At 41.3% G+C, this 20,346-nt stretch overlaps 5 protein-coding genes across 5 annotated transcripts; 4 read left to right on the top strand and 1 right to left on the bottom strand.

The window, feature by feature from the left end:
* The first annotated feature begins 130 nt into the window (after positions 1 to 130).
* On the top strand, positions 131 to 1,723 carry LOC117563912 (mitogen-activated protein kinase p38b). Its single transcript, XM_034242474.2, has one exon. The coding sequence runs from the start codon at positions 244 to 246 to the stop codon at positions 1,330 to 1,332; it is 1,089 nt and encodes a 362-aa protein (XP_034098365.1). The 5' UTR covers positions 131 to 243; the 3' UTR covers positions 1,333 to 1,723.
* On the bottom strand, positions 1,713 to 2,723 carry LOC117563914 (protein FRA10AC1). Its single transcript, XM_034242477.2, has 2 exons — positions 2,187 to 2,723; positions 1,713 to 2,073 (listed from the first exon to the last, which is right to left on the bottom strand). The coding sequence occupies exons 1-2, from the start codon at positions 2,628 to 2,630 to the stop codon at positions 1,738 to 1,740; spliced, it is 780 nt and encodes a 259-aa protein (XP_034098368.2). The 5' UTR covers positions 2,631 to 2,723; the 3' UTR covers positions 1,713 to 1,737.
* A 753-nt stretch (positions 2,724 to 3,476) lies between these two features.
* LOC117563909 (retinal-specific phospholipid-transporting ATPase ABCA4) lies at positions 3,477 to 9,704 on the top strand. The gene is given in 15 exon segments (XM_034242471.2): positions 3,477 to 3,756; positions 3,994 to 4,114; positions 4,177 to 4,377; positions 4,437 to 4,907; positions 4,967 to 5,119; positions 5,181 to 5,359; positions 5,420 to 5,636; positions 5,696 to 5,996; positions 6,062 to 6,374; positions 6,438 to 6,589; positions 6,660 to 6,843; positions 7,148 to 8,024; positions 8,087 to 8,379; positions 8,382 to 9,100; positions 9,153 to 9,704. Coding segments are annotated over 15 exon segments (4,785 nt in total). The 5' UTR covers positions 3,477 to 3,573; the 3' UTR covers positions 9,574 to 9,704.
* Positions 9,705 to 10,646: 942 nt separating this feature from the next.
* Positions 10,647 to 13,087, top strand: LOC117563910 (E3 SUMO-protein ligase ZBED1). Its single transcript, XM_034242472.2, has 3 exons — positions 10,647 to 10,939; positions 11,015 to 11,395; positions 11,456 to 13,087. The coding sequence occupies exons 1-3, from the start codon at positions 10,803 to 10,805 to the stop codon at positions 12,999 to 13,001; spliced, it is 2,064 nt and encodes a 687-aa protein (XP_034098363.2). The 5' UTR covers positions 10,647 to 10,802; the 3' UTR covers positions 13,002 to 13,087.
* A 287-nt stretch (positions 13,088 to 13,374) lies between these two features.
* LOC117563908 (brefeldin A-inhibited guanine nucleotide-exchange protein 1) lies at positions 13,375 to 20,125 on the top strand. Its single transcript, XM_034242470.2, has 5 exons — positions 13,375 to 14,571; positions 15,096 to 15,934; positions 15,996 to 17,816; positions 17,875 to 19,401; positions 19,463 to 20,125. The coding sequence occupies exons 1-5, from the start codon at positions 13,770 to 13,772 to the stop codon at positions 19,610 to 19,612; spliced, it is 5,139 nt and encodes a 1,712-aa protein (XP_034098361.2). The 5' UTR covers positions 13,375 to 13,769; the 3' UTR covers positions 19,613 to 20,125.
* The last annotated feature ends 221 nt before the right edge of the window (positions 20,126 to 20,346 follow it).

Genomic DNA, 20,346 nt, shown 5'->3' with positions numbered 1-20,346 from the left:
GCTGAAAAGTTTACAAACTGTATCGAAAGCTCGCGCCAATCAGCTGTTTACCTCCAAATATCGACTAATGTCGATGCATAGAATATATACGAAAATCGATTGTTGGTCATCGATGAATAGAATATTTTTGATCGATGCTTTTTACATCACTAAAAGAAGAAGCATTCCTTCGCGAAATAAAGAAAAATATAATCCAAAATTCAGTGCGATCCAAGATAATCACAGCAGCAAGAACAACGAAAAATGCCGAAGTTCTACAAACTTGACATAAACCGCACTGAATGGGAAATACCCGAAACATACCAGAACCTGCAGCCAGTGGGACAAGGTGCTTATGGTCAGGTGTGCAAAGCACTAGTGCGAGGCACCAGCACAAAGGTGGCGATTAAGAAATTAGCCCGCCCCTTTCAATCTGCAGTGCACGCCAAACGCACCTATCGCGAGCTACGCCTACTGAAGCATATGGATCACGAGAATGTGATTGGTCTGCTAGATGTATTCCACCCTGGTCAGCCAGCTGATTCATTGGAACAGTTTCAGCAGGTCTATATGGTGACGCATCTGATGGATGCCGATCTCAATAACATTATACGCACGCAAAAACTATCCGATGAGCATGTGCAATTCTTGGTCTATCAGATTCTGCGAGGTCTCAAGTATATACACAGCGCTGGTGTTATCCATCGTGATCTGAAGCCTTCCAATCTGGCTGTGAACGAGGATTGTGAGCTGCGCATCCTGGATTTTGGCCTGGCACGTCCAGCTGAGAGTGAAATGACGGGTTATGTGGCTACGCGTTGGTATCGGGCACCCGAAATCATGCTCAACTGGATGCACTACAATCAGACAGTGGACATTTGGTCGGTGGGCTGTATTATGGCTGAGCTGTTGACTGGACGTACTCTTTTTCCAGGCACCGATCACATACATCAGCTGAACCTGATCATGGAGGTGCTGGGAACACCCAACGATGAGTTTATGAACAAGATATCCTCAGAGAGCGCTCGCACCTACATTCGTTCATTGCCAGTGATGCCACGCCGCAGTTTCCGTGATGTGTTCCGTGGTGCCAATCCACTGGCCATTGATTTGCTGGAGAAAATGCTGGAATTGGATGCGGAGAAACGTATTACGGCTGAGCAGGCACTGGCTCATCCGTATATGGAGAAATGGCATGATCCCAGCGATGAGGCCACATCGACGTTGTACGATCAAAGTTTCGAGGAGAACGAGCTGCCAGTGGAAAAGTGGAAAGAGCTGGTCTTCACCGAAGTGAGTGGCTTCAAACCGCCAAAGGCTTTTGCAGAACTTTTGCCGCAGGCCCAACAATAATAGGATGAGAAGGAATTACTATAGCACAACACAGCAACGAACTAAAAAAAGTCAATAAATGATGCTACACATTTAGTTTTTAACTAGCGAGAGTCCAACCGTATTCGTAACTGTTTCTAAAACAACAAACGTCACACAGCCTTACAATGTCCAGTTTAACTCTACTTTTTTTGGTGTTGGTATTTAACTTGAAACTTTTGTGTATTGTATAAATGTAAATGTTTGTATGTATCTATACTTATTATGTACAAGACAAGGAAAGGTCAATGCGGGATTGGTCTGAAGTGATGGGCCATCCTTCAGCTATAGCTTAGAGAAGAGCAAAAGCTCCAAATAATAAATATATAAAAGTGCTATTGTGTTTACAACAGTTCTTCTTTCCAAAACCAAAGCGTACTCTTTGAATTACATTAGCAAATCTTCCAGATAACGCTCGAATTCCTGTTCTCGCGATGGCTGCTCTTTGCTCATATCCAGTTGCTTACTCCAGATTTGATCATCTGCAACTTCTTGGCTGTTTTTCGAGGCTACAGTTGGCTCATCATCATTTGAGGCATCTTCTGAGAGTTGCGTTTGTTGCTCTTCCAGTTCTTTGCTCGACACGTCATCTTCATTTAACTTTCGCTTTTTGTGCTTTCTTTCGGATCTACGTTCTTCCCTCTCCCGTCGTCGTTGGCGTTTGTATTCTTTTTTCTTTGTACGATAGTTTAGTTGCTCCGTATGTAGTGGACACAGACGTACCTATATATGTAAGACATTAATTGAATTTTTAAAATAGAAAAAGTGGCTCCCAAAAAGTACTCAACTTCATTACATTCCCTAATTATTATAATTATATATGTTCGTTTTATTACCTTCACTAATGCATTTTGAGGAGCCCCATTTTCAAGGTATTTGAAGTTAACTTCCCAGCTGCGCAAACCTTCGCGCTCTCCACAATGTCGACTGCCGCATTGGAATTGTCCCAAACCTGTGACAACTTCCTGTTCGGTGCGCCAACGCAAGGCAATTTTATTCTCCTTGTAGCGTGTGAGGTCCGCAATGCAGTATTCTTTGAAGAGCTTACGATAATAGCGTAATGCAAGTCGCTGCTCCCAGGTTAATGTGTCAATGTCTTCGTCCTCTTCATTCCAGAGAAATCGATGGTTCTCCCGTATAACGTCAATATCTCGCTTGTGTTTACGTGATTCAGTTTCAGCTGCTGTGGGCAGCACAAAATGACTAAGAATATAGTTGTGACGTTCTTTGGCGGACAGTTTATCGAGGTTTATAGGAAATAATGTTGATTTATTGCTCATTTTTTGTTTGTTTTCTATTTTGGAGCGAGCGTGACCGCAATTTTAATTTAGGAATATACTATATTTCACAACAGAATGTACCAAAATTGCTTGCTAAATAAATCGATATTATTAATCGAATAGTTCCATGAGACAAACATACATACATATGTATGACGTTACACACGGATTTAAGCCAAATACATATTCATCATTAATAATGGTGATGTACATGAATATAGTAAATGATCAAAGCTTCACTTATCAAAAACAAATTTGGATTTTCAATGCAACAACGGCATTTTTATTTCTTTTCGCTCTCATTGTCTAATTAGTGGTAGACTTTTTCTTCTAGTAACACAAATATTTTTTCTTATTTCTATATGATTTATGTATATAATTTTTTCCATCACATAATAACAGTTCAGGACCCCTGTTTCTTTTTTTAACCATCTTCTTGAAAATTAATGAAAACATAATAATGAAAACGTTTGCAGTAGAGTACACAAAAATATTTCTACTTATTTACTAATAAATAAATAATACGTAATAATTTGTTAACAGTAAGGTTTGTTTTGAACCAGTTCAGTGAAATATGCCGGAAAAATCGGCAGTTTGAAATCGATATTTATCGAATAAATATGCAATTCAGAGAAATAAATAGAAATTAAACTTATTTTCAAAAAAACGCTACTTACTACAACTAATAATTATTTGAAGCCGGGTTTTAAATTCTTCAAGTATAACCCTCTATTATAGTCGTTGAAAATGGCAAATGAGGGTGTTAGTTGCTGCACCCTCATTTGACATTTACAACGTATAGTAACTATTCGATATATAGAGTAACTATTCGATAGCTTTTGATACGTTCATTGTCTGCAGTGTATAAAAATATCTACAGCAGGTTACGCCTTTTTGTTATTTGAAAAATGAGTGATGTACTTAATTAACAATTTAAAACACAATGGCTTGTAGTTGCAGTCCGTTGTTTTATGTGTTCTGGCGCAAGAACTGGCTGTATTTGTCATATAATAAGATATCATTGTTTATCGTTCAATTGGGATGGATTCTTGTAATTTTCGCATATTTGCACTGGACAGACAGTCCAGTTCAATTGAGAATGGAAAACTACGAAACAAAAAACTTTGTAAGTCTAATGCACTAAGCTATTGCATTATCTATAAATACTTTATCAGCATACATACATATATGTACTTATTAATGTTTGTTTGGATTTGTACATACATACGTACATATACATACATACATACATGTATACAACTGCTTCAAGCTCATTAACATGCGAATCTTTTGTTAATCGCATTAGTGTGTTGTATTCGGCACAATTTGTAACAAACTTTTGTTTTGTTTACTTTATTTTTAGCATGACCTGATGGACTACTTTCCCCAAGGAAATTATGACTGGATATATTATGCGCCCAACAATGAAAATGAGAGATTGATTATTGAGGAATTGGGAGCACGGTTCTCAATACAGGCAGCAAGTACGTAAAAGATTAAATTTAATTTATAAAAATTAATTCTATATTTTTTAAATGCATTGCAGGTTTTAAAGGATACAACAGCAGCTCAGAGATGCAAGCGGACATGGAGGAGGACTGTAGAGCTAGATGCTTTTCTATTGATTTCAAAGAATTTCCCGACCCAAGGGCAGAAGGAGACTTTAAATACAGCTTGAGTTCGAATCAAATGCGAACTTCGCCAAAGAAACGATTCGTAAATGACGATGAAATCAATCACCAGAAAGGTATTCATTTCTATAATTTCCTTTGTTTTTTGTCTATAATATCTCTCTTTGTCTTGCAGATAGTGATGAATATATACGATCTGGTTTCCTTACGCTGCAGTTAGCAATTGATCAACTGTATGTGGAGAATCGTGGGCTGACTTCAAATTATGATGTGCGGCTGGGGGCAATGGCTAATCTGGAGGTTAGCAATTCGGATAGCTATCGTCTCAACAACTGCGGCACACTGATGAGCATATTGTTTAGTGTTTTATTGCTCAGTACATTTGTTGTGCCCTTTGTCGAGGAAAAACAGAATGGTCTCAAAGAATTTCTCAATCTTGTCACTCCCATGAGCTTTTTGAATGGCCTGACCTTTTTCCTTATGCGCTTCATCTACTACTTTATATTCCTTGCGGCAACTATGATATTGTCGTGGAAATACGCGGCCTTGGGCCTGGTCAGTTTTCCTTATATATTTTTTCTGTATTTGTTGTATATTATTGCCAACATGTCGTATGCATATCTAATATCCGTTTGCTTTCACTCTGGTAAGTTGTGTCAATAATCGAAAAAATTGAAGCATATATTTTATATATTGGTTTTACAGTGTTTTACGCCAAAATTGGTGGATTAATGTTGCTCATCATACCGTATGTGTTTAGCTTTGCCCGTAGCTGGTTAACTAAGCTGGCATTCTATCTGTTCTGTACCAACTCATTCCTGGAAGGTCTTGATATCTTTCAGACCTTCAGCAACAAACGTAAGTAGATACTACAAAGCAGTTTTAAAACCATTCTATAATTTACTTTTATAACTTATAGATCGCCACTTCACCGGCGCAGATCTGTTTCATGTTATTAAAGACGATTCGAGTCGTCTTTTTTCTGTGTATATTGTTCTGATATCCCAGACAATTCTTTATGCAGTGCTTTACAACTACCTTGTTTGTGTTTTTCCTGGTCCTGGCGGCCTTAAACGCCCATTGTTCTTTTTTTTAAATGTAAGTGGCGCACATTTTTAAAAATTCGCAAATGAAAGCTAATATTTTTTTTATTCATAGCCCGATACTTACAAAAAAAGGCAGCGAAATGAATATACGACATCACCACGTGGCACTCAAGCTATCATCATCAGTGATCTCTGCAAAAGATTCCAGACAAGCAAACGCGAAACTCAAATTGCAGACCATTTAAATATGACAATCAATAACAAAGAGATCACCGTATTGTTGGGGCATAATGGTGCCGGTAAGACGACCATGATGAACATGATAATGGGTAAGATGATAATAAATGTTTCCTTATTTGCTTAAACGTAATCTTCAATCTGTTTACAGGACTTGTGCCAAAAGATTCGGGTAAAATTGTTGTTTGCAGCGAACGAGATGTGTCTTCGTATCGTCATCTAATTGGCTTTTGTCCGCAACACAGTGTCTTTATGAGCTATATGACTTGCCAGCAACATCTCGAGTTCTTTGCCCAGCTCCGCGGTGCCAAGCGTTCCGATGCCCGAGAGTGGGCCAAAATAAAGTTAGAAAAACTTAATTTGACCGAGAAGGCAGATAAATATGGTGAACATCTGTCTGGCGGCATGAAAAGGCGTCTATCGCTTGGTATTGCGATTGCAGGCAATACAAAGTAAATTGATATTGTTTTCCTATTTGCAATTGAAAATTCCAAAATATTTTTGTTTCTATTTGCAGAATTGTAATTCTAGACGAACCATCTTCTGGTCTAGACATTGAATCACGTCGCGAACTGTGGGATATTCTGCTCACATTGCGCAAAGAGAAGGCTATATTGGTGACTACACATTACATGGAAGAGGCAGAAGTACTGGGCGATACCATCTGCATTCTGGCCAATGGAAAACTACAGGCAAACGGTACGCCATTGCAATTGAAACGCAAACTGGGCAGCGGATATCGGTTGAAGCTAGAAGCCCACGAAACGCACTACCAGGAAAATGAAACATTGGAAATAATCAGACGTTTCATACCTAATGCTTGTGTGCAGGTTACTTATTTAATGAATAACAAAATTAAGTCGTCAATTCTTAATAATTTTCCAACTTATTAGAGCGTTGTAAAGCCTACGGTTAACATATGTCTGCCATATGATTATCAATCGAAATTCCATGAAATGTTGCACTGTTTGGAATCGAATAGAGATATGTTGGGCATCGAAACAATCTCGATTACGGATACCACATTGGAAACTGTATTTCTGAAGTAGGTCACAATTTCCACAAATCTCATTTATTACAATTATTCGATTATTTAAAATGCATATGTATTTTAGTTGTGCTGGTGAAACAGATCAAGTGGATACCCCAGATATTGGAATACGTAATGATGGACCACTGCTGACCGTGCCATATAAACGCCTGGTACACAATCAACCCAATTGGAGACAATTGTGGTCCGCGGTTTTCTACAAAAAATTTACCTTTTTATTCAACGAATGGCGATATGCTAGTTGCATGGTTAGTATGCACAACTGTACTTGTAATAAGCACCCCTTTTTGTTGATAAATAACAAGTGCATCTATGTGCATCTACGCATGATTCATTATTCACCCCCTATATTGTATGTAACAGGCATTATTTTTATTCTGCTTTTTGAAAAATGTAATGACCACTTATAAACCTTTTAACTTACAAATTCCACTAGCAGTCAAGTAATTTAAAACATAATTTACTAAAAATTAACATACTAGTAATAATTTCACGAAAAAGGGTCAGTCTAACTATTGAAATATTAAATTTCGTTTTTTTTTTTTTTTACAGTTAAGCCTACCATTGCTGCTCGTCTGTGGAGTCATCCTACAAATGCACGCGATGTCCATAGTCACCAATGATGACGTATTGCCTTTAAATCTGAAACAGATGCGCGCGGGCAGTGTTTACATCTACAATCCGACGGGTCATCACGACGCAATGGAGCAGCACCTACGCCAGTTTATAGAACAGAGTGGTCTCAATGCGAAAACTTTAACGCTGCGTAGCAATCTGGATGGTGCATCATCGTCAGAAGCCATTAATGATGAACTCTTGCAGTTGCAACAGGAGAATTTACCTGCATTTCTGGAAGATACAATTGGGTTAGTTGCCATAGAAGATACCGGGGACAGAGCCAGCTTAACGATATTGTACGCTACAAATCGATACCACAGCACCGTCATGCTTATCAATATGGTGAACACGTGCATATTGCAGGTGTCTAGTTCACAGAAAGACATATATATACAGACGGTATACGTGCCCATTAGGCGCTTTATTGCCGACGTCAGTTCGGGGCGACTGGAGTACTACGCTGTCGTTGTATCAGCTGCAATGTTCTTCAGCATGTTTTACTACATTTCCTTGCCCTTCCGAGAGAATGCTAATGGCTTCCGGCAGTTGCAAGCTATGTCGCGTTATACTTTTTGGTTCTCCACATTTGCCTTTGACGTTATCATGCATGGCACACTCTGTGTGGCATTGTTTCTAATACAGCAGTTGATAATGCCCGCAGAGCTCTACAAGACCGAAGATCTTCAGAGTATAGTACTTAGCATATTCTTCTACGGCTGCAGCTATCTGCCCATTTTATATGCTTTAGGCAATAGCTTCAAATCCATATCAACCATATCAACATATCTACTGCTTATGCTTATCATCTCTCGTGAGTACTCGAACGTCTGCCAAGCTCGTATCTGCAGTTAATTATTTTATAAATGCTTTCAGAAATTGCACCGCTGATCACTTCTGCAAATTTACAAGCAATGAAACAGCACGCCACAGAAATTGGTTTCTTACGTTTCCTTCCCGACTTCAATTTGAATCATCAATTGCGAATCATAAATGAGAATTTCATATCAAGGAGAAGCCATTCCTCGAAGGGAATTATGGAACCCACCGGCATATTTTTTGTATATGCGCTTTTTGTATGCACCGCCGTCATGTCTTTCTTTGTGATTATTCTAGAGAATATGTATCATTGCCAGCGGATATGGGATTTCTTCCAGTGTCAATCATGTAAAAACCGCCGAAAAGTGGCACTGTGACTAGCATTGATCCCCAATTGGCAATGGATTGCCTTGATGACTGCGTGCGAGAGGAGAAGCGCGCAAAGCATCTGTTAGCTGAAGGACAAAGGGCGGTGCAAGAATATCCACTGATTGTCAACGATCTGCGTAAGAGTTATGCTGGAAAACCGGCTGTCAATGGTCTTGCATTTGTTGTTGGGCGAGGCGAATGCTTTGGTCTGCTCGGTGTGAATGGTGCGGGCAAAACAAGCACGTTTCAAATGATTACCGCAAATTCGGTAATCGACAAGGGTCAGATACAGATTGATGGCATTGATATAAAACAGAATGAGGTGACTTATCGTCAACAATTTGGCTACTGTCCGCAGTACGACGCACTGAACAAATTCATGACTGCACAGCAGTGTCTGCATTATATGGCATTGTTGCGTGGCCTGAGTACAAATAAGAATGATATGTCTGGAGTGGATTCTAATGTGCAATTCTGGTTGCAAAAAATGAACCTGCAGAAATATCAGCATGTCCAGGTGCGCAATTATTCGGGAGGCACGAAGCGTAAACTTCTGGCAGCTATGGCCATGATCGGTGCTCCATCATTAGTTCTCTTAGATGAGCCAACAACGGGCGTCGATCCCATATCCCGACGCTTTTTGTGGCAATGTATCAAAGATTTCCAGGACAAGGATAGAACTGTGGTGCTCACATCGCACAGGTGAGTGCATGTCTTGTGATGATAAGTCCAGTTAAAATAATTTCTCTTTCAGTATGGATGAATGCGAGGAGCTCTGCAATCGTTTGGCTATTATGGCTGATGGCAAATTCAAATGTGTCAACAATATTTGCGCCCTAAAAAGGTTAAGTGGCTTTACCATTAAACTGAAAATGAAAATTGATACTGAAACGGAGAACAATGTAAGGACTATAACCAACACTTTAAAGAACCATTTCGAGAACTTGGATTTACGTGAAAGTCACGCGGGAACATTAACATATTTTGTGAAAACCAATGAGCAAATAATTTGGTCGAATGTATTTAAAATAACGAAAGACTATCTGGCTGACGGATTAAGTGAACTTGTTGAGTATTACTCTGTGAATGAGTGCACACTGGAAGACATATTTCTGAAATTCGAAAAACAACAAAAATCATCCCAGCGGGCAGAGTCGATAGTGGAGTACGTTTGATTCTGCCCGCAAGTAGTCTAATTCTATTTAACATTATTTGTAAGGATTTGTGAGTCTTTTTGCATATACATATGTATATTAAATCATATATTTCATACAATATATTTAAAATGTACGAGAAAGGCGTTATTTATCATTTACGTATAATTGTTCCCTGAAATATGCATACATATATGTAGGTTTAACTCAAACAGCAAAGGCAATAGATACCGATAAAGCTTAGAACTTCCAAGTAATCTTATTTTGGTCTCATGTGAAGTCATTTAAAAGTATGAACTCGTAATCAAAGCATATTTTTGTATGACAGTATTAAATACATTCAAAGACTTCAGTGCTTACATATTTTAAAAATAATTTGTTTACCAGATTATCTACTAATGGCTTCAGATGTTTAATTTATATTTTATACAATACAATTTGGTTGACGGTGTGACGAGAAGTTTTACAGAAATTTCTACTTTTCTCTAAAGGGATATTGAAAACGGTAACAATCAATAAATAAAGTAATTGTTTTTTTTTTGATTGAAGACAGTCAATAAGCCATGAGGACTTGCCAAAAAAATTCTGACTTTGGCCATAATAATTTCTATGGTAAAAATTGTCATTTGTTAAATTTTGGCAAACCATTAATTTATTTCGTACACCAGTTTGTACGAGAAAATTTTGATAAGCTTCGATAGTGACAAGAGAAACATCGATTTTGCTTAAGTATTGAAAACATCGATTTTACAATCGATAACTTCTCATTGGCGCGTAATAACACACATATATATGTACATATGAATATGAAATTATAAACGTCGTTAAAAGGTTTGTATTCTCACAACTTACATACATTGTATTATCGTTGGCATTAGTTACCTTAAGATGGCCGCAAGTTACTGATAACACATTATCATAAAATTATGTCTCATGCTCTGTTATTACATTTCCACCATTTACCAATGCAGGTACCAGTTTTTGTAAGCCAATTACTTTCGACTACTTCTTATTGTCACAAAATTAAAATAACTGGGAATATTTTGTATATTTTTCTACTCATGGAATTGGTTTATTTGTATTTTGCAAGAAATTGTAGCAAACTGACTGAAGTGAAATATTTAATCTACTTATGGCCACATTGACAAAAAAAAAATTATATATTCATTAATAGCAATGGTACTTCTTGGTATATTTTTTAATGCAGCTTGCGGTCACACTGCACGTAGACGCATAAATAAACAACATAAATGGCGCGTAGCAAAATTTGGAAATATTACGATAAATTGGATCTTCAGACAGCACAATGCCTCCTATGCGAAAAGATTATCAAAACCAGTGGAAACACCTCCAACCTGATGAAGCACATGAAAACCCATCCTACCATGTAAGACCCCAAGGCCATAATCTCGCGTCTATCGGCCGCATTAGATTCTACTAAACGTTGCGGTTTTAATTGCAGAGATGTTAATGATCACCAGTCGATTGTAGTGCGGGGAATGTTGAAAAGGGAGTCAATGCCCCTTAAAACACGGGGCAAAAAGATATTAAAATATGCATCCATTAAGGTTAAGTCCGAGCCAAAGCGTGAACATAATTCTGACCCAGTGGGCGACATGGATGTGAACATGATTGAGTTTGTGGATGCCGAAGCACATGCTGCAGTGGAGAGCGTTGTGAATGAAGAAACATATGCCAACTGGACCACAGCAGAAACAGAATCAGCAGCCGAGACTGTGAGTGCGGCAGACATAATTGAATTTGAGCCAAAAGAGGCGCAGTATCAAAGCGATCAACAGCATGAGCATCATGAAGACTCTTTGCCAGAGTTGGACGATATAAAGTAAGCACTTACCAATCATGCAAAGTTGTAAACTGAGCTAAGCAATTACTTTCTTTACAGCGACTGTCAAAGTGTGTACAGTAGCGTTTATCAGGATAACCTCGCCTACTTTGTGTGTCGTGATAAACAGCCATTAGATATCATAAAAGGCGAGGGTTTCAAGCGCTTCACCCAAGTGCTCTGCCCATCTTTCCAGCTGCCTAGTATTAAGCAACTGGGCGCACGCATCGCGCAGAAAGCAGAGCTGCATACGACACAAATGCGACAGCAATTGGGTAACATGCAAACACTTTCGCTAAGCTGCAACATCAATCAAGCCAACGGCACTGCAGAGCTATCTTATCTGGAGGTAGCTGCACATTACCATGAGGGAGTACATCGGAGGTCGCGGACACTTTCAGTACAAGCACTTCCCATGCAGTACAATACCAGCAGTATTGTGGAGCGCTTGGAACGCATTTGTCAGCGTTTTGAGATCAACAAGTCAAAAATTATGTGCATCGTCAGTCGGAGCAACCGAATGCTGGAAAATGCAGTTGCCACATTGCTGGGCAGTCAACGGCATGTGCCTTGCTTTGCGCAGTTACTGGAAACGATGCTAGAATCTGTGGTACAACGCCAAGAGTTCAGTGAACTGTGCGATAAGGTGCGTCGCCGTGTTGCCCACCAATTGAGTAACAGCTTAACGACGACAGATGTAAAGCTGGATGTTAATGGACGTGCTATAAGCAGCTACGAGATGCTTGAACTGTATATGCGTCATACAACGCATACATCGCACAAATTACAAAATCCGAATTCGAGTCAATTGTCGGCAATTGATGCAACGACACCTGCCTTGAATAGTGATGAAATCGAGCTGGCTTTGGAGTTGCTAAGTGTGCTGGGCCCATTGGCCAGTGCTGTGCGACAGGTGTGTGGTTCGAGTATATCTTCGTACCCTTGTGCTAGTAACGCTCTGCCCATATTATACACAATTCTTAACGAACTGAAGCAGCCGGAGAATGTCAATCAGCAACAACACCAAATCGCATATGAAATGCGATTGTTTGTGATCAAGCAGCTGGAAGAGTGTTTTGACGGATTGGAGAAAAATATGATGTTGGCCATGTCAAGTTTACTAGATCCACGTTTTCGAAATATGCCGTTTCAGAGTGCCTCATTGGTGGCTAAATATATGACACATTTGTATAATCTGTATGAAGAGAAAGTTGAAACAACGGCTGACGATTCGGATGATGAAACCACAACGGATGGCTATGATATTTGGTCTGCATATAGAGCATTTTCACAGGAAAAGCATAAGCAAATCACCATGATCGGTGAGCAAGAGAATCAGGATGAGATCTCCAGCTATTTCTGCGCGAATATTAGCAGTTTGCAAACAGAACCATTGCTCTTGTGGAAAGATCTCGCCCAGTTCCATCCATTTCTGCACAGTCTATCCAAGAAATATCTGCATATTCCTGCATCAGCGATTCCACCCGCCCGTCTTTTTACAGCCGCTGGCGCTGAAGTGCTGGCACAACATAAAAAATTAATGAGCGATCACATGAATAATGTGTTGCTTATGTCGGATTGCACACAAGAAGAATGGAAATTATAGTGAATATATGTTTTTATAAATATAGGCAATTTTTATTTTAACATGATCTAAATAGTATTAAAAATAAAAGCAATACATAACGATAATTGACAGATTTTCAATTTTGGAATTAAATTGTGCAATATACATCAAACTGTAAGTTGCGGGTTCTTATCAGGCATGCGGTACGCCCTGGTTGTAGCTGTGTTGCAGCCCTGGGTATCAATTGTATAGTCAATGCAGCTAGAAATAATTGCAAATTCGCGATTCGAAAGTTTTGAAACTAATTTTTTAACTAATAACCAATGAGTTGAGGTATAGCTGTAGATAGTTTGATAAATGGATTAAGTATATTATCGACTGCATCATTCTAATCGCAATCGATTATCGGTGTTCAAACAGTCTGGCAATGTTGTTCAGCACTGATGACGTTTTTTCACGCATTGTATTTTTTTAAGCATATTTGATGTGGAAAATTTAAACAATTGCAATATGCAAAAACATATAACAATCAAATAACACACAGTGGGTGCCGACCAGTGTAGCAATCGAGCTAAGCAACACAACCCAACATACAGCAACAACACACACGCCCTGTTTGTTGTGGTTCCGTTGTCGTCGTTTTGCAGCAGCGCGAAAGTGGCCATCACACCATTGACAATCGCTATCCACAAACGCCGTCGCCGTCTCACCACTTCACCAAGACTGTAATTAGTAAAAGAGGAAGACATCAACGAGAACAGCAACAACAAAACAAAAGTATAGAACGACCTTGGAGTTGCATACAATATGCAAAGTAACTCCACGAAAACTAAGGAAATGTTTATTGTGCGTGCTTTAGAAAAAATCCTTGCCGATAAGGACATACGGCGTTCCCATCACTCGCAGCTGAAAAAGTCCTGCGACACAGCGCTTGAACAGATCAAAGCAGAGCTCATCCAAGCTGGCCAAATCGCCGAGGGCAATGAGCTGCCCTGCGCCGCGCTACCTTTGCCCAAAAATGATGCTGCGAGCATCATCAATGCAGAAACCTATTTTCTACCCTTCGAACTCGCCTGTAAGAGTCGCTCACCGCGCATTGTGGTCACCGCTTTGGATTGCCTGCAGAAACTCATTGCTTATGGACATTTGACGGGTTCCATTCAAGACTCGGCGAATCCAGGACATTTGCTGATCGATCGCATTGTTATTACCATCTATGGCTGCTTCAATGGCCCCCAGACGGACGAGGGCGTTCAACTGCAGATCATCAAGGCACTGCTTACTGTCGTGACGTCACAGCATGTGGAGATCCATGAGTTTACCTTGCTGCAGGCAGTGCGCACCTGCTATGACATCTATTTGTCTAGTCGTAATCTGGTGAATCAAACGACGGCACGAGCGACGCTCACCCAAATGTTGAATGTGATCTTCGCGCGCATGGAGAATCAAGTATACGAGGTGGCAGCAACACCAACTCCCACAACGGTGGCGGCATTAAATGGTGGCATCAACAGTCCGGACAACACGGAGGATCTGTCAGCAGTGACGACCGAAGGAGCGGACAGTGATGAAGCAATTGCCTCTGAGCTACTGGCTGAGATAATAACAGGTGACTAATCGATTACGCTTTATTGCGATAAGAATGTATACGGGTAATTCTCTGGTAAAAAAAGTTAAAAAAAAAACATAAACTAAAACAATTTTAAAAATAAGTGAAGGTTATTCTTAAAGCTTTGGATTAGCACTATTTTTAGAGCTAAGATTGATTTTGGAAACTTATTATGTTTTACGAAAAAATATATAAATTCGTTAATTTTTTTGGTTTTGCTTATGAATTTGTTAATTTTTGCAATTATCAGAACAGAAAACAAAACAGATAGAAGATTCCAAAACCATTCTTAGCTCTAATTAAAGTCCTTATCTAGAGCTATTAAAATCACCTTTTCTTATTTTTAAAATTGTTTCAGGTTATGTTTATTTTGTTAACTGAAAAGATGGTCGCACGCGACATCCGTCAGAGAATTACCCATATGCAAAAATATCGATATGCTTAAAATTTAATTTCATTAGCTCATTTAGCCATTGCAATATCGATTTTTGAATTGAAATCTTAAATTGTGCCTTTTATTACAGCTGCTTTCAATGAGGCCATGAAAGAGCAGAGTTCGGCTGAGGAACTAGCCGAGGTGGAGCCCACTGTGAATGGCAATGGTTCGGTGGATTCCTCGCACTCGGATCACGACAGCGTGGAGCTCCATAGCGAGAATGATGCCATAGTAACGGCTAAATTTACACACATCCTGCAAAAAGACGCCTTCTTGGTGTTCCGCGCCTTGTGCAAGCTATCCATGAAGCCGTTGCCCGAAGGTCAGCCGGATCCTAAGTCGCATGAGCTGCGATCGAAAGTGTTGTCACTGCATCTGTTGCTGCTTATACTACAGAATGCTGGGCCTGTCTTCCGTTCCAACGAGATGTTCATCATGGCCATCAAGCAATACCTATGTGTGGCACTGTCCAACAATGGCGTTAGTCTGGTGGCCGAAGTTTTCGAGTTGTCGCTTTCTATTTTTGTGGCTCTCCTGTCAAACTTTAAGGTTCATCTGAAGCGCCAGATTGAGGTCTTCTTCAAGGAAATCTTTCTTAATATTCTGGAGGCCAGCTCTAGTTCATTCGAGCACAAATGGATGGTCATACAGGCTCTGACACGCATTTGCGCCGATGCCCAGTCTGTGGTGGACATTTATGTGAATTACGATTGCGATTTTTCGGCTGCTAACTTATTCGAGCGGCTCGTCAATGATTTATCCAAAATTGCCCAGGGACGACAAGCACTGGAACTCGGTGCCAATCCCATGCAGGAAAAATCAATGCGTATACGTGGCTTGGAATGTCTCGTATCCATATTAAAGTGTATGGTCGAATGGAGCAAGGATCTGTACGTGAATCCCAATATGCCAGCGCCTGCTTTGCAAGTATGTAATATTGTAGTTTTGCAAAAAGAACCGAGCCATAATGGATGCAATTATTTTTCAGGTGCAAGCGCTGCAGTCACCGACGCAGGACTCGCAGGTCACTGACAATGTGGACTCGCTATCTGCGCATAATTCGAGCCTGCGCTCAACTCACGGAGGCTCCAGTCACAGCCTCAACTCTTATGGTAGCGCCAAGAATCAAGAGCTGTTGGACTTACCCGAGGCACTCGAAGAACGCAAGATGCGCAAAGAGGTGATGGAAACGGGCATTGAGCTGTTCAATCGCAAGCCACAGAAGGGTGTGCAATTTTTGCAGGAGAAGCAGCTGCTGGGCAGCACATGTCAGGATATCGCGCGATGGCTGCATGAAGATGAGCGCCTCGACAAAACAGTCATTGGCAACTATCTGGGCGAGAACGATGATCACTCAAAGGAGGTGATGTGCGCTTACATTGATGCCTTTGACTTTCGGCAACTGGAGGTGGTGGCCGCATTGCGCATTCTGCTCGAGGAATTTCGTTTGCCCGGCGAGGCGCAAAAGATTGATCGGCTAATGGAGAAATTTGCGAGCAGATACTGCGAATGTAATCCACAGAATCAGTTATTCCAAATGGCTGATACTGTTTATGTGCTCGCCTTTAGCATCATTATGTTGACAACGGATCTGCATTCGCCGCAGGTGAAGCATAAAATGACCAAGGAGCAATACATCAAAATGAATCGCGGCATTGGCGATAGCAAGGACGATCTGCCCGAAGAATACTTATCATCCATTTATGATGAAATCGCCGAGCATGAAATCAAAATGAAGAACAATACCACAATGCTAATGGCACCAAAGCCAGTTGGCAAACAGCCCTTCATAACGGAGAAGCGACGCAAGCTGCTTTGGAATATGGAAATGGAGGTGATCTCGCTGACGGCCACCAATCTGATGCAGTCGGTTTCACATGTCAAATCGCCATTCACATCAGCCAAGCATTTGGAACATGTACGACCCATGTTCAAAATGGCATGGACACCATTTCTGGCTGCTTTCTCAGTTGGTCTTCAAGACTGCGACGATCCAGAGATTGCAACGCTTTGCTTGGACGGCATACGTTGCGCCATACGCATTGCCTGCATCTTTCACATGTCGCTGGAGCGAGATGCTTACGTGCAGGCTTTGGCGCGTTTCACCTTATTGAACGCCAACTCGCCCATCAATGAGATGAAGGCCAAGAACATTGACACCATCAAGACGCTGATTATGGTCGCCCATACGGATGGCAATTATTTGGGCAGCAGCTGGCTGGACATTGTCAAATGCATCAGCCAATTGGAGCTGGCACAGTTGATTGGCACTGGAGTGCGGCCGCAGTTTCTATCAGGAGCACAGACCACGCTCAAGGACACACTTAATCCCAGCGTCAAGGAGCATATTGGCGAGACAAGCAGCCAGAGCGTTGTGGTGGCCGTGGATCGCATCTTTACCGGCTCCATGAGACTCGATGGCGATGCCATTGTGGACTTTGTAAAGGCATTATGCCAAGTATCAGTGGATGAGCTCCAGCAGACCCAACCACGTATGTTCTCTCTGCAGAAGATCGTCGAGATTAGTTACTACAACATGGAGCGTATTCGATTGCAATGGTCACGCATCTGGCAAGTGCTTGGCGAGCATTTTAATACGGTTGGCTGCAATAGCAACGAGGAGATTGCATTCTTTGCGCTGGATTCACTGCGTCAGCTTTCGATGAAGTTTATGGAGAAGGGTGAATTCAGCAACTTTCGTTTTCAAAAGGATTTCTTGCGTCCCTTCGAGCACATCATGAAGAAGAATAACTCGCCGGCAATACGCGACATGGTGGTGCGTTGCATTGCTCAGATGGTCAACTCCCAGGTAAGATAAGAATCTCTCTTTTGCAAACCATAGATATATGTGGAAATCTTTATTACAGGCGCACAACATTCGTTCCGGTTGGAAGAACATATTTTCCATCTTCCATCTGGCTGCTGGTGATCACGAGGAGCCAATTGTTGAGTTGGCGTTCCAGACAACCGGCAAAATCATTGGCGATCTCTATCGGCGACAGTTTGCCGTCATGGTAGACTCTTTTCAGGATGCTGTTAAGTGTCTGTCGGAGTTTGCGTGCAATGCCCGCTTTCCGGACACTAGCATGGAGGCTATACGACTTGTGCGCAATTGCGCCCAATGTGTTCACGATGCTCCGCAATTGTTTGCCGAGCATGCGGGCATGGAGAACGATGCTTCTGTGGCCGAGGAGGATCGTGTGTGGGTTCGCGGCTGGTTCCCAATGCTCTTTTCTCTCTCCTGCGTGGTCAATCGCTGCAAGCTGGATGTGCGCACGCGCGGTCTCACTGTGTTGTTTGAGATTGTTAAGACGCACGGCGACAGCTTTAAGCCCAACTGGTGGAAGGATCTGTTCAATGTGATTTTCCGCATCTTTGACAACATGAAGCTGCCGGAGCATGTGACCGAGAAATCTGAATGGATGACCACGACTTGCAATCATGCACTGTATGCCATCATTGATGTGTTCACGCAATACTTTGATGTGCTTGGTCATTTGCTGCTCGAGGAGCTGTTCGCTCAGCTGCACTGGTGTGTCCAGCAAAACAATGAACAACTCGCACGCTCCGGCACCAATTGCCTTGAGAATCTGGTCATTTCGAATGGCTTCAAGTTCAATGAGGTCACCTGGGACAAAACATGTCAGTGCATATTGGACATTTTCAATGCAACGCTGCCCAAGGAGCTGCTCCACTGGCGTCCCACAAAGGGCAACGAACAGCTTCAGCAGCAACAGCAGCCTCGTCGCGCCTCAACCACTCCACATTCCAATAACAGTACACAGGAGCCGCCAGTTATGGCACTGGCACACAATCACTTTGAGGCGCTGCACATCAAATGTGTGGTGCAGTTGGAGCTGATACAGACGATGGACAACATTGTGTTCTTCCCAGCGACATCGCGCAAGGAGGATGCCGAGACATTGGCTCAGGCTGCAGCCGATCTCAGTGGTAGTCGTGGTGGTTCGACGCAATCGCAGCAATTGCAGTTAGATTGCCAGCGTGAGGAGCAGGGCATGTATGGATATTTGCGCACTCGACAACTGTTCACACTCGCTGAGTGTCTGATGCAGTCGCATCGTTTTGCTAAGCGCTTCAACGCCGATCAGGATCAGCGCAATTTACTGTGGCGTGCCGGCTTCAAGGGTTCGGTTAAACCTAATCTGCTCAAGCAGGAGACCGCATCGTTGGCCTGTGTGCTGCGCATCTTTTTCAAAATGTACGGCGATGAGAATCGTCGTAGTGACTGGCCGGGCATCGAGCAGGAGTTGGTGCAGGTGTGCAAAGAGGCGCTGGGCTATTATCTGAGTCTGCAAAGCGAGGCGCATCGCGATGCCTGGACATCGCTACTGTTACTTATCTTGACGCGGTTGCTGAAGATGTCTGACGACCGGGTAAGTGCTAATTAAGTGATTTGATGACTTTTAAAGACTAATACTCAATCATCGCTTGCAGTTTGCCACACATGTGTCGAACTATTACAGCCTGCTCTGCGACATGATGTGCTTTGACCTGAAGCCCGAACTGAGAAGTGTCCTTAGGCGCGTGTTTATGCGCATCGGTCCAGTATTCAATATAATGAACGTCAGTGTGAATATGAAATAGTCAAGGCGCTCCACTTACAAGTCACGCCCCGTTTGATGACCCCGCCTCCGTTAACTTTAATGTTACCGTTACGATCGATCACCACGCCCCCGTTCCCACACACGTACATCTCCAATTAGCACCGTTTTAGTTACGTATATATACTCCGTATACTCCGATGTACATGCATATAGTATATATCTTGGCTTTATTGTTATCTTGCTTTTCCCATTGGCCTCCGAAAGCAGAGTTTATATTTTTATTATATATTTATATATACATATACATACATATGCAATTGTAATGTTTATAGGTTAAACAAAGTGTTGTTGTTTTATATAATGTTTACGCACACGCACGCATCGTTGCACCCGCACTAAATGCGTGTGTGTGTGTGTGTGTGCGTACGCGTGAAAGGCTTTAATATGTGAGTATTTGTGTGTGAGTGTCACCTGTATGATCTATAGTTTTTTTTCGGTTTTTCGTTCTGAATTTGGCAAAAGAAAATAATAAAAATGAAAATTATTGGTGTAACCATTTATTTGATTATTCACTACTAAATCTATTATTATCTATCTATTATTGTGTAGTATAAATAATAATTAACCTATGCTAATCCTTAGCCTGTATATTGCTAGTTTTAATTTAAATCAAATTATATATTTCAAATATATCTATTACAACAATTAGACTTGCATCTTTGTTTTCTTATATTTATTGAAACATTTCTCTAATATGACTCAAAGTCTACAACG

This window comes from Drosophila albomicans, chromosome 2L (genome assembly GCF_009650485.2).
Source record: "Drosophila albomicans strain 15112-1751.03 chromosome 2L, ASM965048v2, whole genome shotgun sequence".
Taxonomy (NCBI): Eukaryota; Metazoa; Arthropoda; class Insecta; order Diptera; family Drosophilidae; genus Drosophila; species Drosophila albomicans.
The sequence above is the reverse complement of the archived record's forward strand: the minus strand, read 5'-3'. Positions and strand labels throughout refer to the sequence as shown.